The 23,017-nt window shown below is 47.2% G+C and overlaps 1 protein-coding gene and 1 long non-coding RNA gene across 2 annotated transcripts in view; one reads left to right on the top strand and one right to left on the bottom strand.

The window, feature by feature from the left end:
• Positions 1-23,017, bottom strand: part of SHCBP1L (SHC binding and spindle associated 1 like) — a 52,301-nt gene that overhangs the window by 20,425 nt on the left and 8,859 nt on the right. The window contains exons 3-6 of the mRNA XM_030573694.1: positions 17,758-17,972; positions 13,210-13,296; positions 11,413-11,631; positions 8,026-8,131 (exon numbers count right to left, since the gene is read on the bottom strand). Coding sequence (XP_030429554.1) covers positions 8,026-8,131; positions 11,413-11,631; positions 13,210-13,296; positions 17,758-17,972 — 627 coding nt within the window. The remainder of the gene's footprint in view (positions 1-8,025; positions 8,132-11,412; positions 11,632-13,209; positions 13,297-17,757; positions 17,973-23,017) is intronic.
• Positions 1,456-12,106, top strand: LOC115656660. The gene is made up of 3 exons (XR_004001714.1): positions 1,456-1,712; positions 9,652-9,865; positions 11,671-12,106. It is a non-coding gene; the product is annotated as an uncharacterized LOC115656660 (long non-coding RNA).

Raw genomic sequence — 23,017 nt, forward strand, 5'->3', positions numbered from 1 at the left:
GTGTCTCCAAGGGTTGTGGTGTGGGAGATGCTGGGTTAGAGCACAGTTCACATCTATGCACTGTGGACAGTCTAGAAAGCTGACCCTTTTTTGAGCTCCATGGTTCTCAAATTGCCCATTGCATTGGGAAAGCCATAGGAGAGTACATCCATGGGGGTCCACACCATGGTTGGTTCATCTGGTGTCTTGGACCCATGTGTCTCCACGTTGGTCAGTGGACCTTAGGTGAGGAGTGACGTGGAGATAGGAGGTATTGTCCCTGCATCTCCTCATCGTCATCACTGGGGAACTGTGCTATGTCTTGTGGGCTGTGATCTCCTCTGGAGCCTGTGGGGGAGCCCTCGGCACAGAGTATCAGTTTTGTGTACATAAGTCATCCCATGGACAAGATCCCATTTCACCAGTGTCTCCAGGTGTTTCTCCTCAAAGTATGGACCCATTCGCTGGAACATATACAGGATCAGGTACTGGTCCCAAGCCAGGTATTGGATTCCCTCAGATAGTGGGTAATCCCAAAGATTGTCTGCAAGGGTCTTTTCATATGCCTTCTAGACCGCACAGGTGCTTAACGAATGTCCACTTAGGGGATGGGAGCATACCTGGGACACAGAACAGCACAAGGCACCTGGAACTCCACCAAAGGGAATCAAAGCATCATTCACCTGGAGGCTCTGTGCTGTTAAGCTCACCCTATGAAGGTTCCAGAGGGAAAGGGGTCTGAGCAGGTCTGTCTTCATTTACTTACTGAAGGCAAGGGCTAGAGAAGCTTTGTCTACCTCCAGAAACTCATGAAGATCCTGAGAAGTATTCTTTTCCCCTGAATGAACAAGAAGTATTTTTAAAAAATAACTTCCCCTGTAATTCTTTCCTAATTCTCCAGAGGCATAGGAAGCTTATTCAGATATGCAACTTCTTTTACTACTGTTATCCAGAACTTCAGAGTTTTAGACCACTGAATGGTATCTTGCTCAGTTCAGTTCTGGAGTGGTGTCCACACCTGGAGATGAGGCCAAGTATATCTCTTAGCTATGGTGGAACAAAAGGAGGCAATGGAAAAGCCAAGACGGACAGATTCAAGGGACAAATATCTCATTAAGGCAGAATTTCTGGATGAACAAACACCAGGGGGGTGGGGGGAATGAGTGGGACAAAGAACCATCTGAGAGGAACAGAATTAAATGATGCCAGCCTGCAAGAATTTGGGGTGGTAAGACTGGATAAAGCAGCAAGAGTTACTTTCATAGGTAGAAGGCTTCTAGCTAATTCAAACACAGATGAAGTTCCCTCTTGTGGAGACAGAGCATCTAGCTTCATGACCTTTTTTCATGGCTGTGGTGTCCACTGGTCCCTAGAGCAATAAGTAATAATGGACACCTCATCTCCAAAACACCCAGAACAGTCTCTTAACGTATGAGCCTGTGACAGCCTATCACTAACTGGTAAGAGATACCCTTTTCTAGGACTATTGCTGGCCATGGCAAAGTGGAGCTACTGCCCTCCAAGCTAGAAAAGAGGTGTACATCCCCATGTACACCCTGCTGCACATCATCTACTTCTGTCAGCTCATCTAATAGGCTCTATGGTCTGCTGGAGGGAGAAGGAGAGAGAAAATGTGGAAGTGTGGGGAAAGGGATGCCAGCAAGCCACAGTAGCCAAGGTTTTCCCCAAGTGCTCTGCAGTGGAATGATGACAAGTTGTTTCTGCAAAGAGAGGTAAAATAAACAGAGCTTGTTGTGCAGTTACTAGGCTTACATATGGGGAGTTTTGACAACAACCAATAGTTCATTTCAGACTAATGGATTGCCTATTAGAAAAAGACGGTTACTCACCTTTGTAACTGTTGTTCAAGATGTGTTGCTCATATCCATTCCAGTTAAGTGTGCGCGCTCATTGGAAGATTTTTTACCCTAGCAACTCCGGTGGGTCAGCAGGTCGCCCCCTGGAGTGGCGCCGCCATGGTGCTGGATATATACCCCTTGCCGACCCGACCGCTCCTCAGTTCCTTCTTGCCGGCTACTCTGACAGTGGGGAAGGAGGGCGGGTTTGAAATGGATATGAGCAACACATCTCGAAGAACAACAGTTACAAAGGTGAGTAACCGTCTTTTCTTCTTTGAGTGATTGCTCATATCCATTCCAGTTAGGTGATTCCCAAGCCTTACCTAGGCGGTTGGGTCGAAATGAGATGTCGCAGAGTGTAACACTGCAGAGCCGAAGGCTGCATCATCCCTGGACTGCTGAACCAGGGCATAGTGGGAGGCAAAAGTGTGGATCGAGGACCAAGTCACTGCACGAGAAATTTCAGGAATGGGTACGTGAGCGAGGAAAGCAGCCGATGAGGCCCGAGCCCTGGTAGAGTGCGCAGTCACGTGGCCTGAGGGGACGTGAGCCAAGTCGTAACAGGTGCGGATGCACGATGTTACCCAGGAGGAAATCCGCTGCGAGGAGACGGGTAGGCCCTTGATACGCTCAGCCACCGCGACAAAGAGTTGGAGAGTTCTGGGAAATGGCTTAGTTCGCTCGATATAAAAAGCGAGCGCTCTACGGACGTCCAGGAAGGTAGCTGCTGCTCCCTACAAGACGAATGGGGCTTTGGAAAGAAGACAGGTAGGAAGATCTACTGGTTAACATGGAAGGCCGATATCACTTTGGGGAGAAAGGCCGGATGTGGTCGCAGCTGAACTTTGTCCCTGTGGAACACAGTATATGGGGGATCTACTATGAGGGCTCGAAGCTCCGAGACTCGTCTCGCTGATGTGATGGCCACCAGGAAAACGGTTTTCCATGAGAGGTAGAGAAGGGAGCAAGCTGCTAATGGCTCAAAAGGGGCGGACATGAGTCTGGCAAGAACCAGGTTAAGGTCCCATGTAGGGGCAGGGCGGCGTACCTGGGGGTAGAGGCGTTCTAGGTCCTTAAGGAATCTAGACACCATTGGGTGTGAGAAAACCGAGCGGCCATTCTCCCCTGGGTGGAAGGTAGAGATGGCTGCCAAATGGACCCTCAGGGACGATACTGCTAGGCCCTGTTTAAGGGACCAGAGGTAATCCAAAATGTTGGAGATGGAGACCTCGGTGGGAAGGAAGTTCTGCTCCACGCACCAGCACGCGAAACGCCTCCACTTGGCCAAATACGTCGCTCTAGTGGAAGGCTTCCTGCTACCCAGGAGCACCTGTTGCACTGGGGTAGAGCAATGCAGCTCAGACTGGGTCAGCCACGCAGGAGCCATGCCATGAGGTGGAGGGACTGAAGGTCTGGGTGACGCAGTTTGCCATGGTCCTGGGTGATCAGGTCCAGGTGAAGAGGCAGTGTGACAGGGTCGGCTATGGATAAGTCTAGCAACATGGTGTACCAGTGCTGCCGAGGCCACGCCAGAGCTATCATGATCAAGCAGGCTTTGTCCCTGCATACTTTTAGTAGGACCCTGTGGATGAGCGGAAATGGTGGAAAGGCATAGAGCAGGTGCGTCATCCACGGTACAAGGAAGGCGTCCGCCACTGAAACCCGTGAGAGGCCTTGAAAGGAGCAGAACGTCTGGCATTTCCTGTTCCCGTGGGACGCAAAGAGGTCTATCCAGGGAAACCCCCACCTCCGGAAGAGCGAAAGAGCAACGTCCGTGCGAAGGGACCATTCGTGGGAAAGGAAGGATCTGCTGAGGCGATCCGCCAGCGTATTCTGAACTCCCGGGAGAAAGGACGCGATGAGGTGTATGGAGTGGGCTATGCAGAAGTCCCAGAGTCGTAAGGTCTCTTGACACAGGTGTGACAATCTCGTGCCACCCTGCTTGTTTATATAGTGCATAGCTGTTGTGTTGTCGGTGAATACTGACACAGCGGCCCTGTAAGTGCTGCTGGAACGTCTGGCAAGTGAGGCGGACCACTCTCCGCTCCCGGACGTTGATGTGGAGGGTCAGCTCTTGAGATGACCAAAGGCCCTGTGTGCGTAGGCGCCCGAGGTGAGCCCCCCCAACCCAGGGATTATGCGTCCGTTGTCAGGGACGCCAAGGTCTGGGGTGGATGGAACGGGAGCCCTGCACACACCATGGAGGGATCCAGCCACCATTCAAAGGAGTCTAGGACCGTTGGGGGAATGGTGACAACCACGTCCATAGGATCCCTGGCTGGACGGTATTGTGAGTTGAGCCACGACTGGAGGGGTCGGAGGCGCAGTCTGGCGTAGTTCATTATGAACGTACAGGCTGCCATGTGGCCCAGGAGAGCGAGGCAAGTGCGCACCGAAGTCAACGGTGCCGCTCGCAGTCTCCAGATGATGGCTGCCATAGTCTGGAACCGTGACAGTGGTAGACAGGCTTTGGCGAGAGTGGAGTCCAGGGTGGTGCCAATAAATTCTATCCTCTAAGTAGGGATCAGAGTCGATTTTTTCCACACTGATCATTAGACCTAGATGTAGGAAAAGTCCTTGACAATGCGGACGTGACTGAGGACTCTCGCCTCGGAGGTCCTGCGGATGAGCCAGTCGTCTAGATACGGAAAGACATGTATCCGACTGCGGCGAAGGTGGGCGGCGACTACAGCCATACATTTGGTGAATACTCTTGGGGCTGTAGAGAGGCCAAACGGTAGGACCGCAAACTGAAAATGTTGGCGGTTGGCCACGAATCGGAGGAACCTCCTGTGAGGCGGGAAGATGGCTATGTGGAAATAGGCATCTTGCATGTCCAGGGCGGCATACCAGTCCCCAGGGATGGGATAATGGTCCCCAGGGATACCATACGGAACTTCAACTTTACCATATATCTGTTGAGTTCCCGCAGATCAAGGATAGATCTGAGACCCCCCTTTGCCTTGGGGATTAGGAAGTAGCGGGAGTAAAACCCCTTGCCCCGCTCGTGCTCCGGTACCTCCTCTATGGCTCCGTTGGCAAGGAGCGTTTGCACCTCCTGTAGAAGGAGTTGCTTGTGAGAAGGGTCCCTGAAGAGGGACAAGGGAGGGAGGTGGAAGGGGGGGGGTTTGAAATAAATTGGAGGTGGTATCCAAGTTCCAACATGCGTAAGACCCAACTATCTGATGTTAGCTGGGACCACACAGGGAGGAAAAAAGAAAGACGGTTGGAAAAAGGAGGGGACGGATCCTTTAAAGAAACTGGTACAACGCCCTCGGGAGCACCTTCAAAAGGAGGGTTTTGGCCCTGAGGAAGGCTTGGAGGAGCTTAGGTTCTGGCTCCCTTGGTTGCCTGCAGCAACCGGTTCTGCCTCGCCATCTGGTGAAGTCTTGCCTTTGTCGGGGCTGAGGGTAAGGGCGGTGCGGTTGGGGCCGGAAGGGCCTGCGCTGAGTTACTGGCACATGCATTCCTAATGAGCCCTGTTGTCTTTTAGGCTCTGCAGCCTAGGGTCACTTTTATCTGAGAACAGCCCTTGGCCCTCAAATGGAAGGTCCTGGATAGTGTGTTGGAGCTCCGGGGGGAGGCCGGAGACCTGCAGCCATGAGATACGGCGCATAGTCACGCCAGAGGCCAGAGTCCTGGCGGCTGAGTCCGCTGCGTCCAGGGAAGCCTGGAGGGAGGTTCTTTCCACCTTCTTTCCTTCATCGAGGATCGCCGAGAACTCCTGACGTGCGTCCTGCATAAGCAACTCCTTAAATTTGTCCGCTGCTGCCCAGGTGTTGTAACTATAGCGGCTAAGGAGGGCTTGCTGATTGGACACGCGGAGTTGGAGAGCCCCCATGGAATAGACTTTTCGCCCTAGCAAGTCCATGCGCCTCGCATCCTTTGATTTAGGGGCTGGAGCCTGCTGGCCGTGGCGCTCCCTCTCGTTAACTGACTGGACAATGAGAGAGCAGGGAGGAGGGTGGACATAGAGGTATTCATAACCCTTGGAGAGCACCATGTATTTACGCTCTACACCTCGCGCAGCAGGTGGGAGAGAGGCTGGAGACTGCCAGATCGTAGTGGCATTGGCTTGTATGGTCTTAATGAAGGGAAGAGCCACTCTAGTGGGGGCATCCGATGACAAAATGTCTACCACTGGGTCCTGCACCTCCGGGACCTCCTCAGCCTGGAAGTTCATATTTTGTGCAACACGCCTGAGGAGGTCCTGGTGAGCCCTAAGGTCAATTGGTGGCGGGCCGATAGATGAGGTTCCAGCTACAGCCTCATCAGGGGAGGATGAAGAGGAGAGACCTGGAACAAGCAAGTCTGATGAGGGCTCCGCCTGGTGGATCGTGTCTGTCTCCCTGGGGAGCTTGGAGTCTTGAGGCTGGGTCAACCCTTCCTCCATAGGAGGAGGAGAACGGGTGATTGTGGCCTCCGGCACCCTGTGTTCTGAGGTGGTCGAGTGTGATGGACCTGGGTGAGGGCCTTGGGCCTGATGGTACGCCCAAGGCGTCCAGAAACCCCACTGCTGCGGTCCATGATCTTGAGGCTGGGGCTCATGGAATAACGCAGCAGGCACGTTGGTGTCTGGGGCGTATGCACTATCCGCCTGGGAAGACACGGACGGGTGTCGGGACGGCCATGGAGGAGCCGAACAAGGCTGGTATGAGTCCTTCGCTCCCGTCGCTGGAGATTTCCGCGGTGCCGGGGATCAATACCAGGAATCATACCGGTGCCAAGACCGAGACCGGGACCTGCAACCAGCGCGGTGCCGGGAGGTCGACCTGGATCTCGAATGTCTGCGGCGGGACCGGCTGCGAGAGTCTCGGTGCCTAGAGCCGGAGCGGTACTGGGAGTATTGGGCAGGACGAGAGGTGGATCTGTGCCGCGAGTACGACCGGTACCGCCTAAGTGAGCGGTGCTGGGACTGCAAGCGGCGTCTAGACCGAGATCATCCATGAGACCGCGAACGATGCCGGGACCTGGATTGAGATCGTTGCCGGCTCATCGATTTCAGTGAAGGAGGTCTCATAGTGGTTGGCTTGCCTCTGGAATGCAGAACTCGCACCGGCAGTGCCGGGGGTTGAGGCAGGGCAGACTCAATCATTGCAATAAGGTCCCTGGCGGAGGAGAATGTCTCCGGTGTGGAGGGGACCGTAAGCTTGACCACAGGTCTCGCCGGGGAGCTGTCAAGGACCGGACTCGACGGCCCTCACGGGACCGGAGTCGATGGTACCACAGTCATCGGTGCCGCAGCAGGAGTAGGTGCCGGGCGATCCGAACGAGTCTGCATCGAAGGAGTGGAGGAAGCTGAGATCCTGCGATCAGGTCCCTGCGCCGGAGAAGGCCGGTGCCGAGGTGTCTTGGCGGAGCCGGTGCGGTCTGGTGCCGGAGGAGCACTGTCAGTGCTCGGTGCCGAGGATGGAGGGTTCAGGGCTGCCTCCATCAGGAGAGTCTTTAAGCGAAAGTCCCTCTCCTTTTCAGTCCACGGCTTAAAGGCCTTGCAAATGCAGCACTTGTCGGAGATGTGCGATTTCCCAAGGCACTTTAGGCAAGAGTTGTGGGGATCGCTTGTGGGCATCGGCTTTATACAGGCCAAGCACGGTTTAACCACGGTGAAACGGGCATGGGCCCCGGCACTGGGTGCGGGGAAGGGCTAATGCCCAAGCTCCGCTAAACTATATACAGTAACTAATAACTATAAAACTAATTACACTATAGACTAAGTCAACTATATACAACAAGAGATCAAATGAACAAGGAGAAGCTAGGGAAGTGGAGGACAGCTAAGCCGCGCTCCACTGTTTCAACGACCGACATGGGCGGTAAGAAGGAACTGAGGAGCGGTCGGGTCGGCAGAGGGTATATATCCAGCGCCATGGAAGCACCACTCCAGGGGGCGACCTGCCAACCCACCAGAGTTGCTAGGGTAAAAATCTTCCGAGCGTGCGCACACCTAACTGGAATGGATATGAGCAATCACTCGAAGAAGAATGTATATTCTCTCATCCCATGGACTGAGAGGATTCTATGCGACCACTTCAGTTAGATCAGGATGTAAAAGTTTAGAAGTCAATTCTGAATAACAATCTCCTTCAAGACAGCTATGTACTAATATCCCCTAGGTCATTTGGCCTTGGTTTGTTTAGCACACTTAATCCTTCTGACTCATATAAAACATAATCGAAGTCTTCCTCACCATTTCTGCTGTCATTGTTTTAGCTACAATATGAGTTACAGCTTTCCCATCATCTCTGTGTCCTCTCCTACGCCTCAGTATCCTTGGGGTCAGAGGTCCATGAGCTCTGTAATTTAGACCAAAATCTATGTACTACAATTAGTTTTATACAAAGTATTTCTGATGGTATGTAAAATTGTTTGACTTTACGAAGTTTTATGCTGAATTTATTAGATTTTAACAGATATATGCACTTAAACATCTTCATCCATGACAAACATAACAAACATCTCCAGCATCACAAAACTTTCAGTGTTAAATGCCAGATATGCAAAAGCAGCACATTTGGTATTTCCAAATTCGTTCAGACAAGTCACCTTCCACTTTGCTGCCATTTCCAGAATCCTATAAATTAATATATTTCGTGAATTTGGCTTTAGGGTTCTGGGCTTTGACTCATGTTTGAAAACAAACATTGAACTCTATTTAAACATTGTTCCCAATATAATCCATCCAAAAAGATTGTCTGAGTGACCAGTACAGGTAGGCAAAAAAATATTTTAAGGCTATTTTCAAAAAGCAGCTTCTAGCCTAGATCACCAGTTTGACTCTATCTTTTGATACAACATCATTCCTTTACTATACCAATCTCCAATGAAAAATGCATATGGAGTGTCCAGACAAAAACCTACCAAAAAGACCCTGACATTTCTTAAAATATAGGCACATCTTAAACTGTGGTTATGGTTAGAAAGGGGACTCTTCAACTTATCTATGTTTCATATTCTTTCCTCCCTCAGTATAATAAATCACTTCCATTTTACAAAGCAAAGAGAATTTAAATCTGCAAGAGATGCAGGGCAAGGAGGAGGATTAGAAGGCATGGAGGGTGGGAGGGAGGGGAAGAGGCAGGACAGAAACAGAAGAGGACAAAGACAGGCTTGTTGGGGGAAAGGAAGAAAAACAGGAGCAGAAGTGTCTGGAGCCACTAGACCACACTCCCCAGCAGAACCTGGAACTAAACCCATTATTCCCAAGTCCCAACATTACTTTGCTATCTAGGAAATCGTTGTGAAACCCACTGAAAGTATGTCTCTCCAGTTCCCATCTAGTGGCAGTCCCATACGGAAGATGAACTAACACAGCTGATAGCAAGAGAAGGCAGTTTAAGTGGTAGAGAGCTGTGCCGTGAACCAAAATTTCCCAAATACGCTGCTGACCTATGTGGGGAGTAAATCTGTTCCCAAATACACCTCTACCCCGGTACAGTGCTGTCCCTGGAACCCAAAAAATCTTACCGTGTTATAGGTGAAACCGCGTTATATCAAACTTGCTCTGATCTGCTGGAGTGTGCAGCCCCACCCCCCCTAGAGAGCTGCTTTACCATGTCATATCCGAATTCGTGTTATATCGGGTTGCGTTATATCGGGGTAGAGGTGTAATGGAATTTGTATTTGAAATTTAAGTTTAAAAAAAAAAAGACTTACTGCATAAGACATTAAACTAACAGTAATGTTGCAAAGTCAAGCACTCAGAAGTTAGAAAATGTTAAAATTAAGTTTTCCTGTGCAGTCTTAATTCAGCTTCCTTGTGCATATGTTATGATAAGAGTTTAATTATGTGTTCATGTATATTTTTTCCCTACAGAACTCCTGCCTCATTAAGTTCACAGGACAAACTGTGCTGGAGGAATGAATCAAGGTTGTGTACTGAGTGAAACTGTTGTAGGACTGCTGCCTCATTTGTTGCAGAAGTTGGAAGATATGTAGTGAATGAAGCAGAGAACTATCATTAGGGCAGCTGAAACATGGAAATTGAACTCTATCCCTGACACTGCCACAGAGTTCCTATCTGATGCTATGTAAGTCACTTAAAGAAAACTTTTTACAGGTGGTCACTAATGTGCATTCCTCATTTTCTAGGAACCTGGTTTGAGATACATGTGGGTTCATTTGCGTTAAGTGCTGAGTGCACACAACTGCAACTGAAGTCAATGGGCACTGTACTTTCAACATATAAAGTGCTATAAAATAAGTCCTCTAAAAACCAAACTTCAGGCTTCTCAAATTCAGCACCTAAAATTAACTTACACTTCTAACAATTTTGAATGTAAGCTTTGTACCTCAGTTCTCTATCTGAAAACTGGGGATATCTTGCCTCTCAGGGGCTGTTGAAGATTAATTAATTAATGTTCATAAAGAACTAAGATACCTCAACGAGAAAAATACAGAAAACACCATGAGCAAATTAATTCTGTTCAAATTCTGCACTGAGTACAGTGCGCAATAAATAATGATGAGGATAGAAAGAAATAGTGAATAGTGAACCATCTATCCTGTGCACTGAGGGGGAAAAAAGTGATAACATAATTAAAGACTGTCAGAGCATATGCACACTAGGACCTGAATTAAGAATGCCTGTGGGCAACTCTTAACTGGCATTTAACAATTTCTGAATGCTTGACTTTGCAACCTTGTTTTAACGTAGGGTTTTTAATATAATATGGATTTACAGTACATATTTTCATACAGTGAAATACTGCAGTTCAGACAGCATCTGGATAAGGACTCAAGTATGCTGATAAACTAAAGAAAAATGGAAGGACAGAGATTTTCTAAATTTTAGTGATTTAATAGTTCCACTGGATAATAAGTAGCAATCAGTTGGTTATCTTAATATAATAATTCCACTAGGGAGAATATCAGTCTGAACCACTGGCAGGAAGTTTTTAAATTCACAGTTTATAATTAATTACAGTGCTAGTTAACTTCTATTAACATTGAGAAAGGACAAGCAACAAATTATGATGTTTAAGAATGAATTTTGTTGTAGGGCCCCAAGTATGAACTAGTAACTATAGAACAGTGGTTATCAAACTATGGGGCACACCTGGGAATGTGTCACGGGAGGCGGAAGCTGTATGCATTTTTTTTTAAAGAGTTCCAGCTGTCAGCCCCGAGCATCTGGGGCTTGGGCAGCAGGGCCATGCACAACCAGGAGGCCAGGGGAGGGAATAAAGAGGACAGCCGGAGGCCCATCATCCCAGGGCTCTCCTCACCCACCAATCCCTCACCAGGATGTAGTCTGGGCTCTCCTCTCCCCTCACCGCCACCAACCCTTCACTTGGAGGCGACTGCAGGGCTCTAGCTGTCAGTCCCGGGACGGCAGCAGTGCAGAAGTAAGGGTGGCAATTGGGAGCTAAGTCTGCTGTTAAAAGTGGTATTGACAAATAGCACTTTTCACACTGCCACTCTTACTTTTGCACTGCTGCTAGCACAATGCTGCCTTCAGAGCTGGACACCTGGCCAGAGGTATATGCACTTGTGTGGCAGGGGCCGTAAATGACTACAGATACAAAGAAAGGGGACTCTGTCAAATAAGTTTGAGAACCACTGCTATAGAGGTTACCTGAGGCGAAGATCCTCCCATATTTTCAGCAATCCACATAGCATTACTAGTTCATAGTATTTTTTCCAACATTCAACAGCTTCTTCTGCTGTAGGTTCTTCTTTAATATTACTTTGGTACTGAATCAATTCCAAATGCATCTTTTTATACTTCTCCAGATTTTTTCTAAAACGTTGACCAATTGGAACAGGAATAGTTCCATTCTCAATATCACACCAACTGTGAAAATAAAACAAAAATATTATATTTCTGTTATAGGGCATACAGGCTCCATGCTGGCAAGGAGAGGGTTAATGAAGGCCTCTGGACCCAACTGGCCTTGTGTCATTACACTTGCAACAGATGTCAGGTATGGAGTTAAAAGAAGTCCCAGCTCAGTGCTGGGCTGATCAGGAAAGAAAGCAGAGCTCTGCTTCTTCATTGCCAAAGAAAAGCCTGGTTTCAGCCAAGAGTCAGATACAGCTTGCTGTCTGGATGAGCCTCTCAAAGGATGAGATGACCAGGCCGAAGAAGACTGACCAAAAGCCGGGCCACATGTTATTTCCTGCGGCCCTCCATAGGCACCAACTTCACCGGCAGCTAATCTCCACTCTTGTCCCCCTCCTCCTCACTTCCCCCCAAGTGTGTTGTGTCCCTGCTCCTCCTCCTACCTCTCAGCGCTTCCTTGGCTGCACTTAGGACTTTCCGGGGGGGAGGAGGGAGGAGCGGTGACATGGTGTGCTCAGTGGAGGAGGCGGAGAAGAGGCAGGGCAGGGGCAGGGATTTGGGGAAGGAGTTGGAATAGGAGCAGGGAGGGAGCAGAGCTGGGGCGGGGATTTTGGGGAAGAAGTTGGAATGGGGGCAGGGAAGAGGTGGGGTGGGGGCGGGGCTCTGTGTTTGAGACACCTGTGATAGACTGTTTGTTGGGGCACCAGGCACTGTCGCCCAGGGATCTCTCTGTTAGGGGTTCTGGGCACCTAGGGATCCCCCCCAATCACCTAGGGGTCTCTCTGTTAGGGGTGCTGGGCGCCCAGAAGTCCCCTCCCCATTGCCCACAGTTCTCTTTGTTGGGACACTGCACAGTGTCTGTGATGAAGTGGAAATCTTCTGTAACATTTTTATAATTCCTAGGCGAGCCTCAGTTTCCCTCTCGACTTTGTGCTATGACCGGAGGGGGTGGAAAGGGTTATGCAGTGCAGGAGAGAGTCAGCGCCTATGGCGGGCCGCAGGAAACGGCCTGCCGGCCACGTGTTTGAGACTCCTGGTGTAGAACATCAGTGTTACTGACCACATAAGAAATAGTTACAGGTGTTTATATTTTATTAAAACCCCTCTTCGCATTACAGTTTTTAAAAAGTTAATACATTGACTTTTAATAGCGTACTATATTATTCATTTTTTTCATTTTTGACTATACTTTTGTATCGTTGTATGAAAAGGTTTCAGTGATGCGGCCCTTGGGCCAATGTACTAGTCCTCATGTGGCCCTCATGGTGATTTGAGTTTGAGATTCCTGCCCTAAATAGAAGGGCAGGATCCTGCTGAAGATTCCTTGGATAACTCTGTTTTTGAGTTCATAGCATTCCTTTATTTTTGGACTTTAATACGCCAGGAGGGGTAGGACTCAAGTGTGCCTTACCTGGAAGGCTAAAGCACCAATGCTGTAGACCCTGTGAGAGGTGGCAAGTGAACGCTGGAGACCCTATGACAAGGTGAATAGTGCTAAAATGGACCATGAGGAGACCCCTCACAGTTTCTTTAAAAAAACTCAAAAAAAACTCTCAAAAACCTCTATCTTTTTTGGGGTAATATACTTACAGTTTAATTCTCTCTTCTACCAGTGCCACATAGGTCTCACAACTTTCATCTTCATCCCAGTCCCTCCAAAGGAAGTCATAGAAAAACCTAAAAGATATATTGACATTACAGGGGGTCCCCAGTATACGTCAGTGTTGCGTTCTTGAAAAGGGCTATGGATACTGAAACGACAGATACCAGGGAATTTAACTTTTCCCCATAAGAAAAAATGGCCTGTTCCCCCTCTACTCTTGCCTTGCCTCTTCCCGCCCAGTCCTGCCCCCTCCTCCGAGCGCACCCTATCCCCGCTCCTCCTCCTCCCTCCCAGCACCTCCTGAACTCCAGGGGAAGCACCCAAAGAAAAGCCCTGCAAAAGGTGAAGTGACAGCTATGTGGATCAGAATCCGTTCCCCTATTGATAAGCGATGGATACGAGAAATGACAGACAAGGGGGAGACTTATACCGGGGACCCCCCTGTATGATACTGCCACCACATTTGTTCTTGCATGAGAAGCAGAGGAAAAAAAGCTTCCATATGTTATTTTGGCAATCAACCTCACAACTTTTTACTGTGGTGATCTCAAGTTGTGAAAAACATTTTCACTTCATAAAAAACTACACCACCACAAATCTTATTTCCCCGCAAGAAAAATCTGTTTAATTTCTGCAGTTTGATTTCTCTCTACACCTCAACAGCAGCCTTAGGTAAAATCTCAACAGCGCTTCTATAAGTTCATCCATATGGTTATGGCTGTCCAAAAGAAAAAATGTAGTTACCTACCCTTCGTTTTTCCTTCTCTGAAATGGGCACCTGGTGCTCCATAATCTGTTATAACTAGGTTATTCTTCTTCTTCCAAACCTGAAGACTAAAAAAATAAACTCCACTAGCTTCACAATGTAGTGCTGCCAATTAGAGCTGATAAGAGAAGTGATTGCCTCTCTCTAACTCCCCAATCAACTGCTCATGCTAAGATGATAAATTATGAATTCCGATTATAACACAGGGAAATGGAAGAAACTGCTTACAACAAAGAAAGATCCTAATATGAGGGAATCACAAGATTTCTCCGTCTCCCTCTGCAGGAATATTACATAAAGAGAAAAAAGGAAGAACTGAGACATTTCCCCTCCAACTGGAAATGAATGCAAATTAGGTGACAATGTGGGAGAGACCCCACAGAGCACCAGATGCCCACTTAAGAGAAGGAAAAGTTACATGTAGATAAGCAAATTTGACCTGTCTTCATCATGGGCACCTGGTGATCAGTAATCCATTACAACTGGGAAGTAGCCAGTAAAACGTATCTACATAAACAGGAGGGAAACTTGAAACACCAGGAGTTAACCACAAGGAAAAAACAACTGCGTGAGGATAGGTTTATTTTGTTTTACTTTTCTTCTGCCTTCCCTCAGCATGTGAAGTGGTTTATTGAAAGAAAGCCAAGAGAGCCTGCGGGATCTTCTGCCCAAAAGTTATATCAAAGACAAAACATCTATTCAAAACAATAAAGGAATGCACTGAAGTCCACAAAGCTATACTACAAAATTACTTCAAAGCACTATGCTGTTCTGTCCAGGAAATGGACATATGCCTGAACTTTTACAGGAGGAGAGGGATCTTTTATGAACAAACTGTAGGCCTGACAAACTCCTTAATTTATCCATCTAGGACTAGTGCCTATGATGATTTGTTGCAATCTTCCTTAGGTCTTGCATCTAATTAAAATTGCATCCGATTTTCTTCAAGAATTAGTTTTATGTAAACAGAATTGGAATATCCCAATATCTAAAAGGAAGTAACTGATTCTCTTAGTGGTGAAAGAATTTAGAATACAAGAAAAGCAAATAGATTAGTTCAAGTGGAAACCATAATTTCAGGGGACACAATTCTGGTGCAGGCCTGAGAATTATTTCATCTGCAAGAAAACTGCACAGAAAGATTCCAGGTTGATAAAGCCCCCCAAACTTTAGACTAGATTACCCTTGCGGTCCTTTCTAACCCTATGGCTCTATCAACTAACTCTCTTGGCCAACTTAATTGCAAACAGGTAAAATGCTTTAATAAGTATGGGGGAAACTCCCCCATTTGTTTAGGAAAAATTAGATTATCTGAAGCATTAAACTATTCTACTAGTCTCCTAACACCATCTCTGCAGAGAGACAGCTTTAAGGAATTGGGAAATGTGAGGGTGTTGCAAAAAATGCTAGAATTGGAAGGAATATGCTATAAGTAGCCTAACATTGAGACCTGAACCTTCAGGAAGATTGTGTCATAGTTTGAGCAAGTGCCTATCTAGAAGGAACTCCAATATGTCCTTTCAAGTGCACCATGAGAATCAAGTTCTCAAAATCCTTGGAAGTTGCCAGATTTGTGAACAATTTCTAGATTTGACTAGGATGTTCCATGAGCTCTCCTGAATATTCATGCTCTAGAAGGCAAAAACTTCAATTTCCAGGCCAAACACTGTAGGTCTGGGAGTCTGAGAGGATCCTGAAATATGTTTCCACTTGACTAGGAAGTTTGAAATGCTTTTTTGGTCACGTACACTAAGGTATCTTACTGAAGGCCTGAATTAACCTTTTCAAAAGACACAGCAACCCCCAATATACTAGGCTATCCATCTTAACTGTTGTAAAGATGTCTGCTTCTGAAGCTATAGCTTTTGCTGCTGCCCCAGTCTATGAACTGCTCCTTGTAGAGACAGAGGAATGCTTTAAAAAAGAAACGATAGAGTTGATAAAAGAGGAAGGAAAGCTGAGATGAACATGCTCTGACCTTAAAGCCTTACTGAAGTGGTTTTAAAGCTGTGGAACAAAACTCTGCTTCCTTAATGCTAACATTTTAGCACAGGATTACAGCCATTTGGATTGTCCATTGAAGCTGGCAGCTAACGGTGTAAGCAACTAGACACTCAGCAGTATCAGTTGAATGAAAATTGTTGTTAAGCTCAGTACAGTGGCAGGCTAGTCCAGTTTGGAACACATGAAAGGAAACTGGAAGAGAGAAGCTCAGTCAAATCCCTGTAGATTTCAGCTATTTTGATGGTCTGTTATTGGTACAGGCAGGATGCTCTGCTGCACTCATAAGAAAAGTCAGCAAGAGTGTAAAAAGGCAAGCTGAGTTAGGCCATGGTGAGCTAAGGGAGGCCAGACAGAAAACAGGTCTACTGATACTGACAGGCTGATCACTCTGCAAAATACAAAAATAAAATCAAATTGGGGGCAGGAGAAGATTAAGCAGTGGTAAAACGAAGAACTATACTAGGCCCTACTGTCACCACACTTGAGGAAGCCAGGGTAACAGAGAGCTAGCGGGCATCAGCAGCTGGAAGAAGCCAGCCGATGGAACCCCTTGCCAGCTGGAGTCCCGGCTGCCGGACCTGCTCAGCCCGCTGCTGGCCTGGGTGAACAGAACCCAGGCTGGCAGCAGGCTGAGCGGGCTGGCTGGCAGGAACCGACGGACGGAAGCCCAGACCAGTGGTGGGCTGAGCACCGCTTGTCTGGGGTTCTGTCTGCCAGTCCCGCTCAGCCCATCACCAGTGTGCGGTTCCTGCCACCAGCCCCTTGCCAGCTGGGGTCTGGCCATCGGCCCTGCTCAGCCTGCTGCGGCCTGGGATACCAGCCGCCAGCCCTACTCACCTCATTGCTGGTCTGGGGTTCCAGTCGCCCTGCGCCGGCCCCCTGTACTTATGTGCCTGTGCTTAATTTGTGTTTTCGATGATTTATTTTCTAAAAGTCTTCCATGTCTTGCACCCCCAGAAAGGACATCTCGCACCACCACGGGGTGCATGCACCCCAGGTTAAGAACCACTGCACTAAACTGATAAGATATGCATTTTAATTTAATTTTAAATGAAGCTTCTTAAACATTTTTAAAACCTTGTTTACTTTATATACAACAATAGTTTAGTTATAATAGATTTATAGAGAGAGACCTTCTAAAAACGTTAAAATGTATTACTGGCACGCAAAACCTTAAATTAGAGTGAATAAATGGAAGACTCGGCACACCACTTCTGAAAGGTTGCTGACCCCTGCACTACACTGTGAAGCTAGAAGGAAATGGCAAAATATTTTCAAGATAAAATGACTCACTGAAAAATCCTTTTCTGCAAACAGTTTCAGTTTCTACACATTAACAAGCATTTTGTCAGAAAATTCCTGACTGGTTCTACTCAAGATACAGTACTGCAAACCTTGAAAACACCATATGGTTGGTACATTAAGATAAAAGGGTCAACACCTTTTAGAATAAAAAAAACCAGAAGTGTTAAGGCAAAGCACCAGAATCCAGATAGAGCTGTTGAACCTCAAGTCCAAAAGCTGTTCACTCCTGGACTAAGTAAATCCAATCAAATTGCAAGGGTTTTTGGGGGCATTAACTGGACTGCATCAAAATGTTTTTTCATCCTTATCACTTTTTAAACTGAGATTTTTGTTTGTGAATACTCTTACACTATTAATGAAGCAAAGTAAATCTTTCTAATCTTTCTATTTTAGGTACAGTTCCTCAGTTAACATTTTAGCATCTCTGAATGGCAAAAATATAGGGGAGAAAGCTAAATACCTCACAACGTCCAAAGCCTGGGCAATATCAAATATTTCCATATCCTGCCCCTCGACAGGGTAGATTTCCAGTAGAGGTACAGAATGGTCCAGTTCCTCCAAGACATTATCAACAAGCTCTCTTGGAATATTTGCAATATTAGAGGAAAATGGTTCAGCAACAGATATAGAAGCTTTCAAGTGAGATGAGGTGCTCTGAGATGGTTTGCAAGAAACCTAAGACATAAGAAATATATAGTTACAAAATGTTTTTAAAATGTCTATTTCTTTGTTAGTATGATCCTGCAATCCTGCCACATACACAATTCTTAACTTTCATGGGAGTGCCACCTGTGGTACTGATCCATACTATAAAACTAATTAGTGAAAATGACATCTTCCTTTAATTTTACCTTAAAGCAGTAGTATGATTAAGAGAAAATGATTAGCTTGCTACAGAATAGGTAAACTGAAAATTGAGTTATTTTTTAATCTAAACACTACAGACAGCTGTAGAGGCCAGTATTTAAGCCTGTTTATCACTCAGAGTGAGAATTTGCTATTTCATATTCTACCTATCTAGTATGTTAAGCTCAGTTTGAGGTTTTGTTTATTTACTAGGTAATCTCTTTGATCTGTTTGCTATCACTTATAATCACTTAAAATCTACCTTTTTGTAGTTAATAAACATATTTTATGTTTTAATCCAAACCAGCGTGCATTTGACTAAGGTGTCTGGGGAAAATCTCAGCTTGGTTACCACAACTATGCATGGTCCTCTTCACATTGAGGTTAAGCCCATATATAATGACCAGATTTGACCAGGGCAGAACGAATGGTACTGTTCTGGGCTCCTAGGCTGGAAAGCTGGTGATTAGAGAGCCTGCATGTGACTGCAACTGGGTGTGTCCCTACCTGTGTGAATACTGGTGAAAGTTGAAGCTTGGAGGGCTTTGCAACTTGTCACGGCAACACAGTGTGAGAGGGAGCTGGTGGGTCAGAGGGCTCAGTAATACCCTAGTTCTAGGGAGCACCCCAGGGAGGAACCCATCACAGGAATCCTGTGGAGGGGGGGGGAATATAGCATGTAATCTCATAATTAAAGACTACTGTACTGTTTAAAGGAGCAGAAGTTAAGATTGTGAAAGCGACCTTCATTTCGGCATTTCCAGACTCTGGAAAACTTAATTTTTAACTTTAACTTCAGTATTTTTAAAAAAAAACTACACATCACATGTTGCGGAAAGGAACAGTTTAGTTAAAAAAGAATTGATAGTCTAATCCTGTCCCTACCGTTATCCTCCAACCTGCAAATTCAAGGAAACAGGATATAGTTATTCTTTTTTTTCCAGTTCTCAAGGACCAATGTGCAATAACAAGCACTTGAACCAGTCTCAGAAGCACAAAGAGATCGTATTGCATATCAGGATCCCTAAGTAGTGGAGTAATTATGTCCATAAAGTTGGGTGAAGAACAAAGAAACTACTCCACAGCTAGATAGCAGCTCAACTCCCATGAGGTTTTGTGCAGGTATCGGTCAGGAGAAGCTCAGTATGTCTCAGCAAGAGCTGTACACTTCTCCAGAATGAAACTGGAGAAAGAGGAAAACTGTTTCCTCTAATTCAGCTGTTTACCAAAATCTTGCAGGATTTTCATTCCTAGATTTTAGCTTCTCTGTAGAAGACTGCTGGGACTCCCCTGGCATAAAGATTCCAAATCAGTGGGGAAGAAGGGTAGGGTCATGAGATCTGTGTTGACCAAAGCATCTCTAAGTCCCCTTTCCATAAGGTAAATAACCTCTTTTCCAATGCTTGTCCACAAGGATCCCACGCGCAGGTGAGCGACCAACAGTTACCTCTCAAAAAAGCTGGCTGTAAGATTCCTATCCAAGATGTCACAATGGAATAATGATAGGTATGTGAACTTATCAAACTCCAACTAGCTTCCCTACAAATCTCAGGAATATGGAATGGAAGAGTATACAAAGATGGTATTTTCTACAACCTGGCTACCATACACAATAGCTCAAAGTATGTCCTTTTCTGCACTTGAAAATGTTAGTCAATGCATCTAGTTCCAAAAGCATGCACAAATGGAGGACCTAAAAAACAGTTACTCACCTTCTCATAACTGTTGTTCTTCAAGATGTGGTGTTCATGTCCATTCCAATCAGGTGTGTGCGCATGCACGTGCACAATGGCTGGATGATTTTTCCCATAGCAGCATCTGTCAGGTCAGTCTGGGCGCTCCCTGGAGTCATGTCTTCATGGCGCTCAATATAGCACCCTGCCAACTCCCCTCCCCTTCAGTTCCTTCTTGCTGGCTACAGGGGAAGGAGGGAGGCATCTCAAAGAACAACAATTAGGAGAAGGTGAGTAACTGTTTTTTCTTCTTTGAGTGCTTATTCATGTCCATTCTAATCAGGTGACTCCCAAGCCCAAATTCAGGAGGCGGGGTCAGAGTTGTCACTGATTGGAGTACTGTTCATCCGAAGGCCACATCGTCTCTGGCCCGCTGGGTAATCGCATAGTGCATGGAGAAAGTGTGTTTGGAGGACCACATCGCCGCCCTGCAGATTTCCTGAGTAGGGACCTGGGCCAGGAATGCTGTAGATGAAACCTGTGCCCTGGTAGAGTGTGCAGTGATCGGAGATGCAGGAACACCTGCTAGGTTGTAGGACTCACGAATACAGGATGCTATCCACAATGAGATGAGTTGGGATGACACAGGCTGACCTTTCATCCTGTCCACTACTGCCACGAATAACTGAACTGATTTGCTGAACAGTTTTCTTCTCTCGATGTAAAAGGCCAGCGCCCTGCGGACATACAGAGAGTGGAGCCCTCTGCTCCTTGCCGCTGGAATGAGGCTGAGGGTATAAGACCAAGAGAAAGATGTCCTGGTTGATGTGAAACTGTGATACAACCTTCAAGAGGAAAGCAGGATGGGGCCTGAGCTGAACCTTGTCCTTATAAAACATGGTGTAGGGAGGGTCTGATGTTAGGACCCTGAGCTCAGACACCCTCCTGGCCGAGGTTATTGCTACCAGGAACACCACCTTGTAAGAGAGGTAGAGCAGGGAGCATTTGCTAAAGGTTCAAAGGGGGGCCCCCATGAGCCTACAGAGGACCAAGTTGAGGTCCCAGGCAGGGACAGGCTGATGGACATTAAGGTATAGCCTGTCGATCCCTTTTAGGAATTGGCTGACCACGGGGTTAGCAAACACAGAGCGGCCCTGCACGCCCAGGTAGAAGGCTGAGATGGCAACTAAGTGCACCCTTATTGAAGACAAGAGTCCCTCCTGCTTCAGATGGAGAAGGTAGTCCAGAATGAGTGGCACTGAAGCTAGCATCGGGGGCAAATGGCGCTGCGCCAACCAGACTGACGATCTCTTCCACTTGGCAGGGTATGTGGCTCATATAGAGGGTTTCCTACTGCCAAGGAGGACCTGTCTGAACAGGAAAGCTCCAACAGACTTAACCATGGAGCTTCCACGCCGTGAGATGAAGCAACTGGAGGTTCAGGTGTTGGAGACGCCCGTGATCTTTTGTGAGAAGATCTGGGAAGAGCAGCAAGGTAACTGGGGCTCCCATGGACACGTCTCGGAGAGTTGTGTACCAGTGCTGACGCTATCACTATGACCTGAGCTCTATCTCTGAGGATCTTGAGAAGCACCTTGTGAACGAGTGGTATGGGTGGAAAGGCATATAGAAGAGAACCTCCTCAATGGAGGAACACATCTGCGCTGGAGCCTAGGCTGTGATTCTGGAAGCAGCAGAACCGCTGGCACTTCCTGTTATGTCACGTGGCAAAAAGGTCTACCTGGGCAAAACCCTACCTCTGGAAGATTGAAATTGCAACATCTGGGTGAAGGGACCACTCGTGGCTGTGAAATTATCTGCTGAGGTGGTCTACCAGCTCATTCTGTACCCTGGGGAGGTACGACATCAGGTGTACTGAACGTTCTACACAGAAATCCCAAAGCATGAGGGCTTCCTTGCACAGAGGAGAGGAGCATGCACCCCCCTGTTTGTTGATATAGAACACTGCTGTTATATTGTCCGTTATGATTGATACTCATTGTCCAATTAGGTAAGGGTGGAAGGTCTGACATGCTAGGCACACCACTCTCAGCTCGCTGACACTGATGTGGAGACCCAGATCTGCTTGAGACCAGAGGCCGCGAGTTCTGCAGTCTTTCAGATGAGCTCCACAGCCCAAGTCTGATGCATCCATCACCAGGGACAGAGACAGCTGTGGGGCAGCAAAGGAAACCCCTAAGCACACCTCCTGAATGTCAATCCACCACCAGAGGGAGTCGAAGACCGAGCAAGGCAGGATCACAATCCTGTGCAAGCTGCCCCAGACTGGCCAATACACTGACACAAGCCACGAGTGAAGCAGTCAAAGTCTGAGTGTGGCATGCTGCACTACATAGGTACAGGCAGCCATGTGTCCAAGAAGCTTCAAGTAGTTCCTTGCTGTAGTGGTGGGGAACTGGCTGAGGCCTCAAATTATATCGTTGAGGGCCTGAAACCTTGCCTCCGACAGGTATGCCCTAGCTTGGGTTGAGTCCAGTGCTGCCTCATGAACTGTATCCTCTGGATGGGAGACAGTCAATTTTGCTTCGTTTAGAAGTAGACCAGGTTGTCTAATGTGGCTCTAATGAATCTGACTTGAGCTTCCACTTGGGTCCTGGAACAGCCTTTGATCAGCCAGTCATCAAGGTACAAAAATACCTGTACCCGGTGCCTTCCCAAGAACGCAGCAAAGACTGCCATGCACTTAGTGAAGACTTCAGGTGCTGCTGACAGGCTGAATCGGAGGACAGTAAATTGGTAGTGGGTACTATTGACCACAAACCTGAGGTACTTCCTGAGGGGTGAGTGATTACAATATGAAAATGTGTCCTTCAAGTCGAGGGCGGCATACTAGTCTGCTGGATCTAGTGAGGGGATGATAAAGGCCAAAGAGACCATGCAGAACCTGAATTTCTTTATGAACTTGTTGAGTTCTTGCAGGTCCAGGATAGGCCTGAGGCTGCCTTTGGCTTTTGGTATTAGGAAATACTGGGAATAAAAGCCCTCACCCCGTGTTCCTGAGGAACCTTCTCCACTGCCCCTAGTGATAGGAGCAACTGCACCTCCTGGAAAAGGAGCTCCTCATGAGAAGGGTCGCTGAAGAGGGACATGGAAGGAGGGTAGAAGATCAGGAGGGCACAGTATCCCTTCTCTACCATGTGTAGCACCCAGTGGTCCAAAGTGCAGGACCATGCATGGTAG

Source organism: Gopherus evgoodei, chromosome 8 (assembly GCF_007399415.2).
Source record: "Gopherus evgoodei ecotype Sinaloan lineage chromosome 8, rGopEvg1_v1.p, whole genome shotgun sequence".
Taxonomy (NCBI): Eukaryota; Metazoa; Chordata; order Testudines; family Testudinidae; genus Gopherus; species Gopherus evgoodei.